Raw genomic sequence first — 16,479 nt, forward strand, 5'->3', positions numbered from 1 at the left:
TGTAATTTCAGGACTGTGTAAATGTAACTACTCCTTCACAGTTAAGCAAGGGCTCGGCGCTGCCACTGAATAGAAACAAGGTGCCCGGCTGGATAAAACAAGGTGGAGGGCGGGACTGGGCCAGCGTGCCTTGTGTTTGCCACCTGTAAGATCATTCCTCATCATGCTTGTAAGCAGATGCTCTAGTTTTCACATAAGAGGAAAAAAAACCTAAGAAAATTATATTAGTATGGCCATTCCTGATTGCTGTTTCCAATGCACAAAACATATTCATAGCAAGATATGCAGGGGGGGGACCCAAAACACCGGAATTTACTTATAAAAAATTCTGTATTTATTTATTCTCACATGTTTAAACTTCAGTCACCTTCAAAGTACTATCCATTCGACACAATACATCCATGGAGATGTTTTTTCCACTGTTCAAAAACAGTTTTTAAACTCATAGATTTTGATGCCTCTTAGTGCTTTGGCCTTTTTTTTTGTTTCACCTCTTCCACATTGGCAAAATGTCTCCCTTTGAGGACTTTTTTCATCCAGGGAAACAAAAAACAGTCGCTAGGGGTGAGATCAAGTCAATAGGGAGGATGAGGCATGGTCATGCTGTTTTTTAGTCAAAAACTGCTCAATATTCAGCATGGTGTGGGCAGGTGTGCTACTAAATCACCCATCACAAAATGGGCAAACGGGTTGAAACAGTCTTCAGAAAAAAGAAAATTCACTCAAGCTGAACACAAGCTCTCACAACGCCAGCTGGTACATTGATACAGGTGGGTTCCTAAAACACTCACCTAGTGGAGGAAGCCTGTACAACAAAGGGCCCACCCTCCAGAAGATAATTCCCCCTCTACACAAAGGAGATAGATAGCATTTTAATAAAAGAGAGAGTGCTAAAAAAGCAATCATGCCCTACTTCTAATATAAATTGGCTCTACAGCTGTTAAGCTATGGTTTCTCCATTTGTAAAACTCAGGAGAACTGAAGCAAACTCTGCTCCTTCTAAGTATAAAGATCTTTAACTTTAGGAAATGTTTTTCTATACAATACACCATGATAAATGTCTATGGGCTATGGAAATAATAGGCTTACTTGACTTAATTTAGGACACCTGTTTCCTAAATCGTTTTATGTCTGAACTCAAAATTGGCGAAAGTTTTGTACATAAAGTTGTCTATCTTACCTGATCTGTCATTCAGACCTTGTTCAAGGAGCATTACTCTCTGAGCAATGGACATAGTTCTCATATGAACCTTTTCAGCTAAAACCTTAAAGAGATGATAATAACAATGATAAAAAGATGGTCATTAAACTCTCAACATAGTTTACGTATTTCATAATGAGTACTATCTCCTTCCCCTAAGAAAATTACCCAGAATCTCTAAAAAATTAATATCTGGTAACATATTAAATTACCTATACTCGCCACATGTACAAATCTCAATTAATGAAATCATTCTTATCTTCCAAATGTTTTTAAAAAGTATTTTAAGAACATGGCTTTTTGACTTTAAAGGCTATACCTACACAAAATATTGAACTTATTTACCTGATAAGCCTGCTTTCTAACGGCCACTTTGACATCCCTGGTGCGCCCTACGATTTTGGACAAAGTCTTTGCTGATGGCACAATACATGATAACACTGCCCGCCTGACTTCTGGGTTTGAATCATTTTCAATCATAGTGGCATACGCTAAAAATAGAGCAACATATTTTAGTACATTAAAGAAACATTTCTCTAACCATAATCATAAGATAGCCCACCATGTGATATTTAATAGCATCTTTAAAAGAATTTAAAAATGTATCGTTTTTGGTCTTATAATACATTTAATTGTGGCTGAAGATTTCTTTCCTGCCAACTTCACTTAAAAAGGACAGCATGGGAAATTACTACACGGACTGGGCATGAGGCTAAACAAAAACGAATAGCACTGAAGATCACGGGAGGCTCATCACCAAGATTATGTATCAGCTAGTCTTCAACACTTAAGGGAATGTAGCAGGCAGTTTATTTTTATACTGATAATGGCTTTTAAAAAGCCTCATTTCTATTTTGATTTATAATGACTTCTAAAAAAATAATTTCTGGTTTTACTGAAATAAAATCTATTCCTGTATTTAAATGTTTATTCAAACTCTACTTCTCAAACTTTTCGTAGCTTCATGAACAAACACAAACACGTTTTCTACATGATGATTGTATGGATCATTTAACACCAAAAAATATCAGCTACTGCCAGTTACCAAAATTGATTACAAAGCTAGTAACAGGAAGGAAGAGAAAAATGAACAGAAGCGTGCCCCAAATATACTTAAGCTGTCTTTATGAGCCCAGTAGAGAAAATCTTCTTAAATAAAAGACAAAAAGTGCAAATGATAAAGAGATTGACCATCTTGACATTAGGAATTCTGTCCAACAAAAGACATCCCAAAAGTGAAACAATAAGCCATCTAAAGTAGGAAGAGATCTACAATTTACATAACCCAACAATTTCTTCTCATTATAAAGAACCCCAATAAATCAGTAAGAGAAACCAACAGAAAAATGGGCAGAACACATCAACAAGCATTATATAATAGAAGAAATAGAATTGGCTGTGAAATATCCAAAAAGATGTATAACAATGACATACATCACACAACTAGATAAACAAAAAATTAAAAATCTGACAACACCAAACATTGGAGAAGATATGGATCAATGAAGAATTGTATGCATTCCCCCTCCTACTCCACCAACCCTCACCCAAGGACATATATTCATTGATTTTAGACAGAGAGGAAGGGAGGGAGGGAGGGAGGGAGGGAGGAAGGGGAAACGTCCACTGCCTCCCATATGCTCCCCCACCAGGTACTGAACCCACAACCTCGGCATGTGCTTTGGTCAACTCCTGACCTTTTGGTGCAACAGACAACATTCCAGCCACTGAGCCACACAGGCCAGGGCTACTTACATGCACTTTTATTGGGAATACTAATTGGTAAACTGTTTTACAGAACACTTGTATCTTACCTAATAAAGCTAAATGCACACATATACCCTAGAAACCCTTTCACCTGTGCACCGGAAACCATTTATAAGTTCATAGAAACAACATTGTTTCTTAAGAGCAAAATACGTGAAAACTAGAGGGTCCCTAAGTATTAGAAATAAATTGCATTATGTTCATAAGACAGAATGCTACAAAACAGTAAATAAACAGATTAACATGGATGAATGTTACAGTTAGAAATAGTGTTGAGAGCCCAGAAAAATATAGTATAACCCATATAGCATGCAAAATGATATGTAACATTAAAGATACATACATGTAGTTAATTGTTTAAACAAAAAGATAATTCACCCAAAATCATTACCTCTGTGAGAGAGTGACCTAAGTGGGACCTAAGTTAGGCTCCAAAGTTACTGAGAGGCTATATTTTTGACACTTGGTGGTGTCTTCTTGGGTGTTTTAAAATCATATATACACACACACACACACACATCTTTCATATACATGGTTCCTAATAAAAAATTCACCTATTGACAAGATAACCAAGTCACCAAAACTGAGAAAGCATTTAGGCAGCTGCACATACCATTAGACACTGAGCACTCGTCATCTTTGGGGTCCTGCAGTCGTGAAAGAGCCAGAACAGCCTGTAGCCTCACATTTGGAATTTTATCTTTCAATCTTATAAGCATGGCTTCCTTAATTTTATCAAACAAATCATCATCGATCTGGGCATTTTCTGGCATATTTCCCAAGAGCTTGTTTATGAGCTGACACACTCTAAATCTCACCGCGCTGCTGTTTGCTTCATGAGACTGAAATGGAAACAATCAAAATTTAGTTAACATATCATTACTAAATAATCATATACCATTGGAATTCTATGCTACCTTGATCCACAGGCATACGAAAAATACATTATACAAAGCATACTAAAAATACATTACACAAAAACTCAAAATGTAGAGTTTGAAGTGTTTGCTAAACTACAAGAGTGTATCCATTCCTCTTTGTAGAAACTCTTATTTAGCTTTTAAAATACAGAACTGACTTAAACAAATGTATGAGACCTGGTTTAGAAAGGTCATTAAAAATTTAATGCTGGAGTTTTTTTAAAAGTCCACCTTTTCATCTTAATGACAATTCTAAAAATTCCTATAAAAAGCAGACATTTTCTTACCAGATATTTCAATCTCCCATAGCCCTTTTAGTATAGTAAAATTTTCTACAATTACTACTCCAAAGTTCGAGTTGCCATAATACCTTTAATAGAAAAGAAAACAAATAATCCAAAATGCCACCGCCTTCCTCGTCATCCTCCTCCTCATCTGACTGGTGAAATGATGTTACGAACTTTGCCGCAAACTCTATTACCCTCTCCACAACTGGTTCACGCCTGTAGACCACCATAGCATACTTGAGGTAATGAAGGAATTCCTCGTGAAAAATGGTTTTATCCTCCATCTGCAAGACAAGAGATCCCTTCACAAGCTGCATTGACAAAATCCTTCTTTTTCCCAAAGCTTCAGCCGGGACTCAAACTAAAGCCATTATAAAGTAAACCCTGAACTATCCAAACCATCGAAAGGGAAACAAACTTGCACAAATTTCTCTCCAGAGGGATTTACTTCTCGCAGGAAGAAAACCACCGTGAATTTTGGCAATGAAACGATTCCCTTTTCCCCCCAATATCCCTGAATTCTCAGTATGTGTTGGTACCAGCTTAGTAAAAATACGTTTCATGAACCCAAGATCAACAGTGGCTTTAATGTTTTATCATACTTAGCCTTACTATATTGCACAGAAACCTCCTTTTGATATAACTTTCACATCCTGTCTCACGTCTTTCAAGTCCTATTATTTATGTTGACTTACAACAATTTTTCTTGGACCTCAAGATCATTTATTTTTTCGAAACTCATTGTTCTATTCTTCTCACGGCTCCACTCAAGTCAAACAAAATAAACAGCATTTGCATGAATAAGAAGAGCCAGGTCCATTAATAAGAAAAGCAAATAATTAATTTGCTATTTGGTATTCGATTTCGATTCAATTTAACCATGGGGAGCGGTTAGAGTAGACTGATTGACGGTCGGCGTTTCCGACAAGACCGGAGGGCCGACCGCCGAAGCAGAGCACCCAAGGTCCACCCTGAAGCCCAACAAATGAGTGCCCGGTCGCCTTCAGAGCTCGTACACATTCCTCTCCAAGTTCACCCTCTACAAAGAATTAACAGTCCGCTCTGGAGGCCGTTGTGGAGAGAGGAGTTGCACGGAGATCTCCCTCCGGGTTGCCAGGTCGGGAGGTTTAAGAAGGCTGGAGTCGCGGGGCGACGAGTGTGGAGGATCTCCGGGGGGCGAGAGGTCAGGGTCGAGCACACTTACCGTGCGATAGGTGCGGCTCAGCGCCACCACTAGCTTCGCCTGGTTCTGGTGCGCCTGTTGCGCCAGCTTGAAGGCCTCCTTAATCGGTAGCAGCTTCTTCTCTGCCCCCATGGTGGCCCTAGTTCGCGGGGACGAGCCGTGTCTGCGATCGGCTGCAGCGGGACCAACAGACCACAAGGCTGGTAGCAAAGCCAGCAAAATAGGTTCTGCAGGCCTCTGAGCGATCAGGGCGTGGTTACCGCCGATGCGTTTAAATAACTCCCGCGGGAGAAGAAAATACCGCGAGACTTCCTCGATAGCAAAGGAGACGCGAGCGGGAAGAAATAGATCCACCCACCTCTAAACGCAGCGATGCTGGCGCATGCGCTTAGAGTTTAGCCTGCCGTTTTCCGGCGAAAAGTGGCTTTTCCCAGAGGAGGGGGTCGTTGGCTTGCCCGGAAGTGGTCCGGGCTGAGAAGGCGAACGAAGCGGCGGTGAGGTTGTTGGGACAGAGTGGCGTCAGGCCTACTCTGGTCGCGCAGCTAGGCGTGAGGCGAGGAAGGAAAAAGATCCTCCATGGGTGAGAACAGGGAATCTGCGGCAGGGGAGGAGGGGCTTGTTTGGAGGTCTTGGAGAAGGGAAAGATACGGGGTACTGGAGGCCGAGGCCGCGGCCTGGCTCCTGCTGAGAAGGGAGAGGCAGAGGGGTCCGCGGGGCGGGCCATTGCGCGGTCGCCTGGTGGCGGTGGGCCGCAGTCTTTCTGAGCCCGGGGCCTTCGGTGGAGGCAGGAGGCGAAAGCGGGAGGCCCGCTAGGAGCGGCTGCGGAGGGAGGCGCTGAGTGATTTAGATAACAGCTTACTTGAGATGCGCCGGCTCTCCCGGCCGGGTTTACAAAGGTGCTCCAGGAGGGCGAACGAGAGAACGGCAGCGTTCAGCGTGGTGGGTAAGATAAAGAAGTTCCGAGGGCCTTCGAGCAGAAACTAAGCCTAAACTTTTTTTTTTAATGGGATTCTGTCAGACCAAAATGAGCCAGCTAAAGAAATAGATTACAGAGCCGCCCGGACACCTTTTTCCTTTAAAATCACCTTCCCTCCCCGGTAATAGTGGATTTCCTGAACTTACTGTTAGTTTTCATGTATTAACGGTATACACATTCATCTCTGAATAAGTACGCTGTATCGCTTTGGTGTTCTCATATGAATATTCGAATAAGCCATTTCCTTTCTGCAATCAGTAGTTTTGAAGGTTTGTTTATAGTCATACTTGCATAATAACAACTATGGACGCTTATGTGCCAGACACTGGTCCAAGCAATTTACTTCATTTCGTCTGTACAAACAAGCCCTGTGAAGTAACTTCTGTCTCCTTCTCAGGTGAGGACCCTGAGGCACAGGTTGCTGTAGTACATTATTGCATGACTGTGCCTTAATTTATTCATCCATCCTCTTCATATTCCTAATTCCCGGCACAATATAGGTATTGAAATAACAAAGTAATGAATATGAAAGCATTTGAGTTGCCCATGATTTTTAAATTTATCAAGATGTCTAATTTCTGAAAAAGCATTTGAGCTTAATCAGTTGGTGCAAAAGTGTAGAGGCCTAAGACTGTATGGAGTGTGCTGATAACATTTAGAATCTCACTACAGCTAAAACTCATTGCAGTAGAATGCCCGGAAAGGTGTGGTGAAGAAACCTAGAAAGGGCATTCGTTTTTTAACCAAGTAAATCCAGAATATCCTTTCAACATGCTATCAACATAAATAATAAGTTACATCTTCCCCCAAGTCTTTAAACTGAGTATTTTATACTAACCATAATTCGAGTCCTCGATAGACACATAGGGCAAGTGGCTACAGTCTCGGATAGTACAGAACTATTCTTACTTTGAGAACCTCTGTATATACCTTTTTTTTTAATGTAAAGTCTTATGGTAAACTAAAAACTAGAACAAACTAATATTTGGAGGCATTTTCTTATTTTGTGGCCTTTAATTGCTCAGCTCTCTTATGCCTTAGATGTCTGCCAACTTTTATTTTTTTGGCTGTGAAGTTTCTAACAGTATTATTTCCTTTGCTGTGTTGTAGTTGGCTGTCTCACTACAAATCAGATGACTTCATACGATTTTGTCAGTTACTGAATGATGAGGTGTCTGGCCACCAGAGGTCAGCCTAACTATATTTTAATGAGCGGGGGATTTTTTTTGTTTTGTTTTTGTTTTTAAGAATTAGTAATTTTTTTTGTTCAGTATTTTTTGAACATTATAATCTGGAAAAATTTTTTTAAGATTGCAAAATGAAAAGATAACCTTTGCAATGAGAGAAATAATTTGCAAGCCATGTATCCCATATACCCCAAAGGGGGTTAATATCCCAAATATATAAGAAACACAACTCAATATCCAAAAAAAATTTCTTTAACGTGAACAAAGAACCTGAAGAGACATTTTTCCAAAGAAGACATGTTAATGGCCAACAGGCACGTGAAAAGGTGCTCGGCGTCACTAATGAGCAGGGAAATGCTAGTCCAAACCGCACTAAGGAAACACCTTGCACCTGCTCGGGTGACTATTGCAAAGAAGTCCAAAGAAAAATGTTGGCAAGGATGTGGAGAAAGGAGAAACCTTATACATGTTGGTAGGGATGTGAATTGATGCAGGCACTATAGAAAACAGTATGGCAGTTCCTCAAAAATTAGAATTACCATACGATCCCACATTCTGACTTCTGGGGATATAGTCAGAGGAAGTAAAGTCACTATCAAATCCCATGGGAGTATACATCTGTACTCCCATGTTTATCTCAGCATTATTCACAACAGCCAACATATGGAAACAACCTAAGTGTACAACAATGGATAAAAATGTGAGATACTCACATACACAATGGGATATCCATTGTGTCTCATAAAAAGAAGGAAATCCTGCGATTTGAGGTATGGGTCAACTGGGAGGACATTCTGCTAAGTGAAATAAAGGAGACACAGAAACACAAGTACTTTGCGATCCCACTTACATGTGGAATATAAAAAAATTAAACTCGGTAGCAGAATAGAATGGAAGTTTCCAGTAGCTGGGGTAAGGGGTGAGGGCAGTGAAGAAGTGGGAAGATGTTGGTCAAAGGTTAACTTTCAGTTTCGAGTAAGTTCTGGAGACTTAATGTACAGCATGTTAACTATACTACTAATTAGTACACATTTTTGAAATTTGCTGAGAAAAGATAACAAAAGTAAAGAATGTATGGTAAGACAGTTTACTTCTGAAATTACAGAAATATTCCTCTGTAATTTATACATGGTAAAGGCAAATTACACATGGGAGTACATATAGTAGGTGTGGTAAATTCAGTTTTGTCACGGGAAAACCATGCACATGGGATGTAAAGGAATAACGGTGCTGGCTCACTCTATAATTTGCATATGCCTGCAGAGAGACTTTGTCTTATTTCTGCTTAAGCAGAGGGAGCCTTTGAAGCGTGATTCGAATACCACAGTGCCTGAAGTATACTCAGTAACCTTGCAGGTGGAATTGGGCTGGAATGAGAAGAATAAAAATACCAGAGGACAGAAGAATTAAAAGCCAACAGCTTTTCCTGTCTCAGTAAAAGAAAGACTTATGGTATGTTTTGAATTTTCATTTTCAGATTGAACTAGGTAGTATTATAAACTTAAAAGTATTTGCATTTATGTTTCTTATTGGAGATGAAGTTATAAGTAGTCCCTTTATATTGCTTTAGTAGCATCATCTTTATTGATTCTGTTTTAAAACATTATCTAATTTATCTTTGTCCAACATATTACCAAGTCAGTTGAATATAATTTGGGAGGTTCTTTGTCTCTCATAAAAATAGAACATACTTGTATAGTTCCTTACAGAAGGCCTTCATCATTCCCTCATTAATTTTTTAAAAAACTCACTAAGCCCCTAATGTGTGCCAGACACAACTAGAACTGAATTAGATAAAAAGACAGCGTAGAAGCTAGAGAAATACTATTCTTTGGAAGACTGTTACTGACATGAGCCATGCCGTATGACCTTATTTACTACAGTGTGTAGTTGAAACTGAAGGTGTTTACTGACTTTCATTTTGGAAATCACTCCTACAGAATGGCATAAATGCAGTTTGGTGTTTTGGGGTTTGCTTTTTTCATTTAGACCTTTGCCTTCAGTCCAGACATACTACAGTGTTTTCTTCTAGTGTACTCATACCACATTTTACCTGTCTACCCCTCCAGTGATGGAAACCTAGAATGCTTCTAATTCCTTACCATCAAAGATGAAGAAGCATCAGAATACATGTTGGTGTTACAAGAATTACTTTGCTATAACAAGAGTAGAATTGCTGGATCATGAGATGCGCAAATACTTTGGCTAAGCAGTGCTGCCAGTTGCTCCTGGGAAAGGTCTTTAATCACTGTTCCCTAAAGGGGTTCTCTTAGCCTCCTCACTAACACTGAACATTGTCTAGCTTTCTAATGTTTTACCAAACTAGTGGACTAATATCACTTTACTCATATGGTTAATGGCTTGTGGCTTTTCCCTCCTGCAACTTGGATAATTTTGTCCTTTCCCTCATTTCTTTTTTGAGGTTGCTACATGTTCTGGCTGATTGTAAACTTTGTTCCTGGTATCTCTAGTTCAGTCAAGAAATGATTCATTTTGATGTGATTGAATTCATCATTTTTTGGTATTGTGATATTCCTTGTAAAAGGTATTGTGTAATGCCTTTTCTAGTTAGTACTACTGGTATAGAAGTTAAGAGGGTTCAAATTCCTGGCTCTTACCAGTCGATGTATGACCTTACACAACGTAAGCCTTGTGTAAATGGGACATTAAAAGTACCTATGTCATAGGGTTTGTAGGAGAATTTAAAATGAGTGGACATTTATGTAGTTTCTAGAATAGCACCTGGCAAGTAGTAAGTGTTGTATAAATAAATTAATGAATATATAGGTGGTTAATCTCAGATTCAGAAACTTTGTTGAGCTCTTTCATTAGCTCTACTAGTTTACATGTTAGTCTCTTTTTAAATTGGATGAGCTTATCGTTTGTAAATTAATAGGTTTATTTTTTTCCAATTCTTACACCTGTCATTTGTCCTTTTAGCATAACATTGAATAGAACTTTTGGTTCTTTGTCAGTATCAATCATCATAGTCATCCTTACCTAATTTCATTTTTTAAGGTAGTATATCTAAAGGTTCTCATTTAGGATATTTCCTGAAATTTTTGGCTGATAATCCTTACCAGGTTGAGAAAGTAGCTTTTGTTTTTTTTGCTTTCTTTTGTTACTGGGGTGACATATACAGAAATATTCTGAGTTGAGATATTCTTGCTTTCCTGGTATAAGCTCTACCTGATTATAACATATTTTTCTTTAATACACTGCTAGTCTTATTGGGTAATATTTGGAATTTTTGCAAGTGAAGTGAGCCTATACTTTCATTATTTGGTTCATATTTAGATTTGGAATTCTTTATTATCCCCATGAAAGGAGAGCTGGTCAATTTATGTAAATTTTTATTTTTCTGCAAAGGCTTATATAAAATAGCATGAATCTTCTAGGAATTAGTGGAACTCACTTGTAAAACCATAGGGACCTGGTGTTTTGAATAGGAGATTATTACCTTTTCATTTTTTTTAATACTAGTCTATTCTGTTGAAATTATCTGTTTCTTCTTATATGAATTTTGGTACTTTATATTCTAGAATTTAGTCACTTCATATTTTAGCATACATTTGTCATGTTTACTTTTGATTTCTTTGTCACTTTTAACTCTTTCTTGATAAGCCACGTCAGTTTTCTTTAATATTTTCAGAACATAGTTTAGCTTCATCAATCTTCTCTACTACTATTTACTGTTTCATTTCTGCCTTTATTATTTCCTTCCTGCTTATTTTGCTATTGCTCTTTTCTGTTATCTTGAATTGAATTCTTAACTTGTGGATATTTAAATTTTCTTGTATTCAAAGCTGTATATTTCTTTTAGGTACTGGTTTGGTCATGTCCCACAAATTATGCCTTGTTGGGTGGTTTATATCATTCCTCAGATTTAATATTTCTTAACATCCTTTGTAATTTCCATGTTAACCCAAGAATTATCTAGGTCCTGACATAGGATTACTTTTAACTAAGATTTAATATCTACTTTTATTGCATTGTGGCCAGATTATTTATTCTGAATGAAATATCCTTTGGAATCTAGTTATACTTTATAACCTAATATAATACATGATCTGTTTGTGTGTGCGTGCACTCAAGTATCTATTGTTTGGTCTAGAGTTCTGTTTACTTAGAGTTCTATTACTTAGATAATACCCAAAGTATATTAATATTGTAATCATTTTTTGTACTTTTTATATTCCTGCTTATATTCCCCCCCCTCAGTTCTATTAGTTGTTATTCAAGAACTTTTGAGTATATGTTTTCAGGTTGATACATGATAAGTACAGCAGGTCTTCACATAACAGCATCTTGTTCAACATCACTTTGTTAAAACGTTGATGAGATGCCTTCAGAACTAACTCTTGTTTATGTCAAGTAGCCTGTGGTAACATCATTTAGTTGAATGTTGCAGAGCCCATTAAGTGAGGATTTAAATGTATGTCACTTTATTCAGTTCCTTTTACTAGTATTATCGTCCATCTTTGTCCGATATAATTTTTGACATAAGACCTTGTTGTATATTAAGATTGCTGTCTCAGCTTTATTTGGGTCCATACTGGCCTGACGCATCTTTTTTTATCCTTTTATTTTTTTATCTTCCTGTGTCTTTTTGCTTTAAAATGTCTTTTGTTAACAGTATATTATTGAATCTTCTTTTTTAATCCAGTCTGAGTGTCTGTCTTTTAATTTGAGTTTAACCTACTTACATTCAGTGTAATTCCTACTGTATTAAGATTTATCTCATATCTGTAGAGTATGGTCATACGATCCCAACCTCTGGGCCCTGGCAAGAATCCTCTAATATCTAGTAACTCTGCAAGCAGGCCAGGCCTCCAAAAACTAATCCCACCAAGCACATCTACAAGTAAAAAGATAGGTACAAAATAATTTTTATAGCGCTCTGTTTGGAGGTTTGGATATAAGGGATCTGCTTTAGCAGAACTAATTTTCTGGGCTAGAACTGCATATTTAAAAACAGACTGGCCCGTAGATATGTACCAACAGAGAATTAAAATGTTCCCAAGCGCACTTTCCCATTTCGTGATTTTAGGAACTATTCCCAATAGGAAAATCTGGCTGATCCTATGAGATAAAGAGGGAGAGCCAAGAGCGCTTTGTTCAGCCTCCACGTTCTTGGGTACTCATAGTTAGACTACAATGTTACCTAGTGCTTTCAGGCTTTAATGTCATGTGTCTAGTTTTCTCCTTCACAGGTTAAGGCTACCTCTCCAGATAGTCCAACAGTAAGTCACCAGTTTCCAAGGGCATTTGCACCACCTGTGGAAAACATTGGATCCATGCACACCAGGTGTTCTCGACAACTCATCCCACCATCCCTCTGCACATAATCTGCCGCACCAGCAGACCCTGAAGGCAGCCACTGAGTTTCTTCTTATTGCCAAGTAGATGTAATACCCTGGCAACAAAACAGAGGACACAAGTGTCTCTTCAGAGTATCACGACCAATTGAAACCACGCTGAGAAAATCAGTTTGCCTAGATGAGGACCCTTGCTTTTCTTGGGTAGCCAGGATTTAACGGAGAGACTCTGACCGGTGCCCCTGGTAAGTGACTAACACTTTTACACACTGAACTGCTCCTGAAAACTGAGATGTCTTTGTAAGTGAAGAAAATACACCATGATCTCGAAGAACTACCCAGTGGTGCAAGCCAGAGGCATACTGTGCATGTAAGGGACTCAAGAACAGGCAAGTTAATCTTGTTGAAAGGATTTTTCATCTTTTGTGTATGTTTGCCAGTGTTAGTCAGTGTTTTGCTGGCTTAAATTGTTACCTTTCTCTGGTTCCTTCTCCTGTTATGTTCTAATGGGTCCCAGAAATCCCTCTCCTGACCCCTTGTCAGAATCGGAGAGTGAAGAAGAAGAAAATGCTAACTACCTAAATGATAGTTCTGGGGAGGAGTGGGATTCCTCCGAAGAAGAGGACCCTGTGGTGCCCAACCTAACACCTCTTGAGAGTCTTGCCTGGCAGGTTAAGTGCCTTTTAAAATATTCAACAACCTGGAAACCTTTAAATCCTAATTCCTGGTTATATCATGCTAAACTCTTAGATCCAAGCACACCGGTCCATATACTTCGCGAGATAGGTCTGAGACTCTCCCATTGCTCCCACTGTGTGCCCAAACTGGAACCAATTCCCGAATGGCCACCCCTGGCTTCTTGTGGAGTCCCACCTTTCCAGAAGCCCTTGACGAGTCCCAGCCGGCTTTCTAGAGATCATGCCACTCTGAATGGAGCTCTGCAATTTGCCACCAAACAGTTAAGCCGAACCTTGAGTAGAGCCACTCCCATAACTGAATACCTGAAACAGATCCCTAATTCATGTGTTTCTGGTTGTTGTTGTGGCTGGTTAACTAAAACGGTTAAGGAGACAACCCGCACTGAACCAATCAACACTACTTACTCTTATACTGACTTCCAAAAGGCAGTTAACAAACTCTTAACTGCATCACTATAAAACCCACCGTTGTTCTGATGTCTCTTGTGTTGCTAACTGAGAAAGCAGTACAAAGTTACACAGCCCAGAGTTGAGAAAGGAATGCCTCCTTGATCAAACTGCCCTGCCCTGACAAGCCCAGTACACCAAGTACTGGGTATATATCCAAGAGGTCCATAACCCAGCTGCAGAGAGTACGCACCTCGAGCTTTCCCTTTGATAAGACCCTGTGGATAAAATGAGAACTTTAATGGAGAATTAGTCAAAAGGTACCATATTGCAAAAAGATAAATTATTCTCTGAGTTCTGTTCCCCACCCCCATTTACTCTGCCTGTCTGAATGGACTCCCTCCAGATATCTAATTATTAATGGGAAGGAAAAGGTAGGCTACTACCCCTTTTATGACCCATCCTTCACAACAGCTATCGTGAAAGTGGAAAGTCGGCTACTCCCAGTTACACCCGCCTGAGCATAGTTTGCGCTGACATTCATTTTTAGGGAGGTAGTTGAGTTGAATAACTAGACAAAAGAAAACGGTGGAAATAGATTCATCTCCTGGCTTTTCTATGGGTAGGCCTACGTGTGGCACAGGGGTTCTTATTTTGGGAGAGAAAGGGCTGTTTCAAACCTGTAGTCTGTTGCTCCAGACCCATTATAGTACCTGTGATTACAGCAGAAACACAAGTTCCCATCAGGTTCTCTCTAATTAAGTTGACCTATAAGATGGCACCTGGGGATTAAACAGACACCTTTTCTACAGGGAATATATTTTCTGCATCTTAGCACTCAGACTTTAGTCAAGAGGAAATAAAACGCATTCATTCCAAAAGGGAAAAAGGTTATTAAGAGAGCATTAATGTTTTCAGTACTAACTGCTGAAGGGTTCAAGTCTTCAGCCTGCTTCCTGGAGCAGCACCTCACGCACCTTCCCTTCCACCGCAAACTTCCCAGGATCACTTCCAACTTTAAAGAACCTACTGCAGAAAACCTCAGCCTGATACAATCTGAAGTTAGTTTTTTAGTATCACTGTTTTTCTACATAGCTTAGCTTTAGCTATATCTGAACAAGTGTATGTACTGTTGTAAATGAATCTTACAGTGTTTATTTAGTTGAGTCAAAATGTAGAAGTCAACAAAATGCATGAGACCATTAGATCTTTTCATACACCTTCAATAAAGAGTGAAACCTGTGTATAATCCTGGTTAACAGGGCATCTAAAGGATTCAGAAAATAGATCGTTAAAGGTGTATTACACACCCCCTTTAGCTTTGCTTTTTCCTCTTCTCCATAACTAAGTGCTGTGTACAATGTGGCATCAAAAATTGAAGCATTAATAGAATCACAAAGGCTAAAATGTGTAGCAACTCTAAGAAGAGAGAAGAATGTTTATAACCTAAGGAGCATTTGTGCTGAGCCTTAGTTTAGTTGTCTTAAGGGAAAAACGAGGGGATTATAGTAGGTAGAAAAAATATTTGTTAGTGGAGAGTTACTGAACTGAAGCATATTATACTATTAGTGTAACTGAATGTATCAGAAACTGTTTCTATGTAGCTGTTTTCTGTGAAACTGGTTTTTAAAATGTCACACCTGTTTCTTTTAAGGGGGAGGTGGGAAAGATAGGGAGGTCTAAAAAATTAAAAGTATGTTGATGTTTATGTAACCATACTATGTTCCTTTTTCTGTGTACCTGTGCTTGAGAGTGTGTATACGCGCATTTACGTGTGTGAAATGCCTTCCTCATAAACGCATTTTTCCTATTTACTCCTAAAGGAAGCCTTTCCCCAGCTTTGCGGCTGAATAAACCAACAGCTTTGTACATGCTGAACAGAGTATGGTCATTTATTCTCAACACTAATACATAGATCTTGCTTTGCTTAAGGCATTCAGCATTCCCTAAGTGCTGAATAAAGTCAATAGATACAGCACATGGTGACTTGGCAACTCTAGAGAAGAAACATACCTGAAGAAGATAATGCGAGATGCTGTCAGAACCCACATTTGAACCCTTTCGTTACATATTAAGTAATTCCAGGTTGCACAGAAGGATAGGCGCCTGAATAAGCCTTAAGCCTTCACTACTTGTGCACTGTGGATGTGGGTTTAGGGGTGAATTTACCACTGTCACACTCACCCTACAAAGGCCTTTGGTTAAATGCAGTCACCATAATTGAACAAAGAAGGGTACATTTATTTTCCATAGGAATATTTATCAAAGAGCTCTTAGGAAACAATTTCTAAACCAGGGGCCATTACTGTTATCTAAAGGTAGTCTCAGTACAGTCAGCCTCTGTTGAAGCTGTTCAAACACCTTGAGCCCTCAAGACCACAGTCATGTATTTTAAACCCATCAGCTAACTAAGAAAAAATCTATGTTGCAGGAGGAGGTCAGCTTTAGGGGATTATTTTCTGGAGTTCCTATCAACTGTCTACCTTAAAAAATTACTCTATTGAAAACAGTGTTTTGGTATTAGAGTAAATTGTTAGAGCAGTTTAGGGACCCTA

General features: G+C 39.0%; 2 protein-coding genes across 8 annotated transcripts in view; one reads left to right on the plus strand and one right to left on the minus strand.

Annotated features, from left to right (window-relative positions):
* The window catches only part of NCAPG (non-SMC condensin I complex subunit G), a 32,954-nt gene extending 27,345 nt beyond the window's left edge, over positions 1-5,609 (minus strand). Inside the window, exons 1-5 of the mRNA XM_037132754.2 lie at positions 5,380-5,609; positions 4,259-4,459; positions 3,582-3,810; positions 1,547-1,692; positions 1,181-1,265 (exon numbers count right to left, since the gene is read on the minus strand). Coding sequence (XP_036988649.2) covers positions 1,181-1,265; positions 1,547-1,692; positions 3,582-3,810; positions 4,259-4,459; positions 5,380-5,490 — 772 coding nt within the window. The 5' untranslated portion in view covers positions 5,491-5,609. The remainder of the gene's footprint in view (positions 1-1,180; positions 1,266-1,546; positions 1,693-3,581; positions 3,811-4,258; positions 4,460-5,379) is intronic.
* A 108-nt stretch (positions 5,610-5,717) lies between these two features.
* Positions 5,718-15,793, plus strand: DCAF16 (DDB1 and CUL4 associated factor 16). Of its 7 annotated transcripts, none has more exons than XM_053672379.1 (4): positions 5,718-5,938; positions 7,445-7,522; positions 8,812-8,973; positions 12,735-15,793. In XM_053672379.1, exon 4 carries the CDS (start codon positions 13,346-13,348, stop codon positions 13,994-13,996), a length of 651 nt encoding a protein of 216 aa, XP_053528354.1. In that variant the 5' UTR covers positions 5,718-5,938; positions 7,445-7,522; positions 8,812-8,973; positions 12,735-13,345; the 3' UTR covers positions 13,997-15,793. The 7 variants fall into 7 exon arrangements, with proteins under 7 accessions (XP_053528354.1, XP_036988640.1, XP_036988639.1 ...); XM_037132745.2 differs by having other exon boundaries at positions 8,815-8,973; XM_037132744.2 differs by lacking the exon at positions 7,445-7,522 and having other exon boundaries at positions 8,785-8,973.
* Positions 15,794-16,479: the final 686 nt, after the last annotated feature.

Source organism: Artibeus jamaicensis, unplaced genomic scaffold (genome assembly GCF_021234435.1).
Source record: "Artibeus jamaicensis isolate MK-2021 breed Jamaican fruit bat unplaced genomic scaffold, CSHL_Jam_final contig_76, whole genome shotgun sequence".
Lineage (NCBI taxonomy): Eukaryota > Metazoa > Chordata > Mammalia > Chiroptera > Phyllostomidae > Artibeus > Artibeus jamaicensis.

Bases quoted from the DNA above. Each gene is read 5' to 3' on its own strand.
- DCAF16 (XM_053672379.1), top strand. From the start codon at position 13,346: ATGGGTCCCAGAAATCCCTCTCCTGACCCCTTGTCAGAATCGGAGAGT.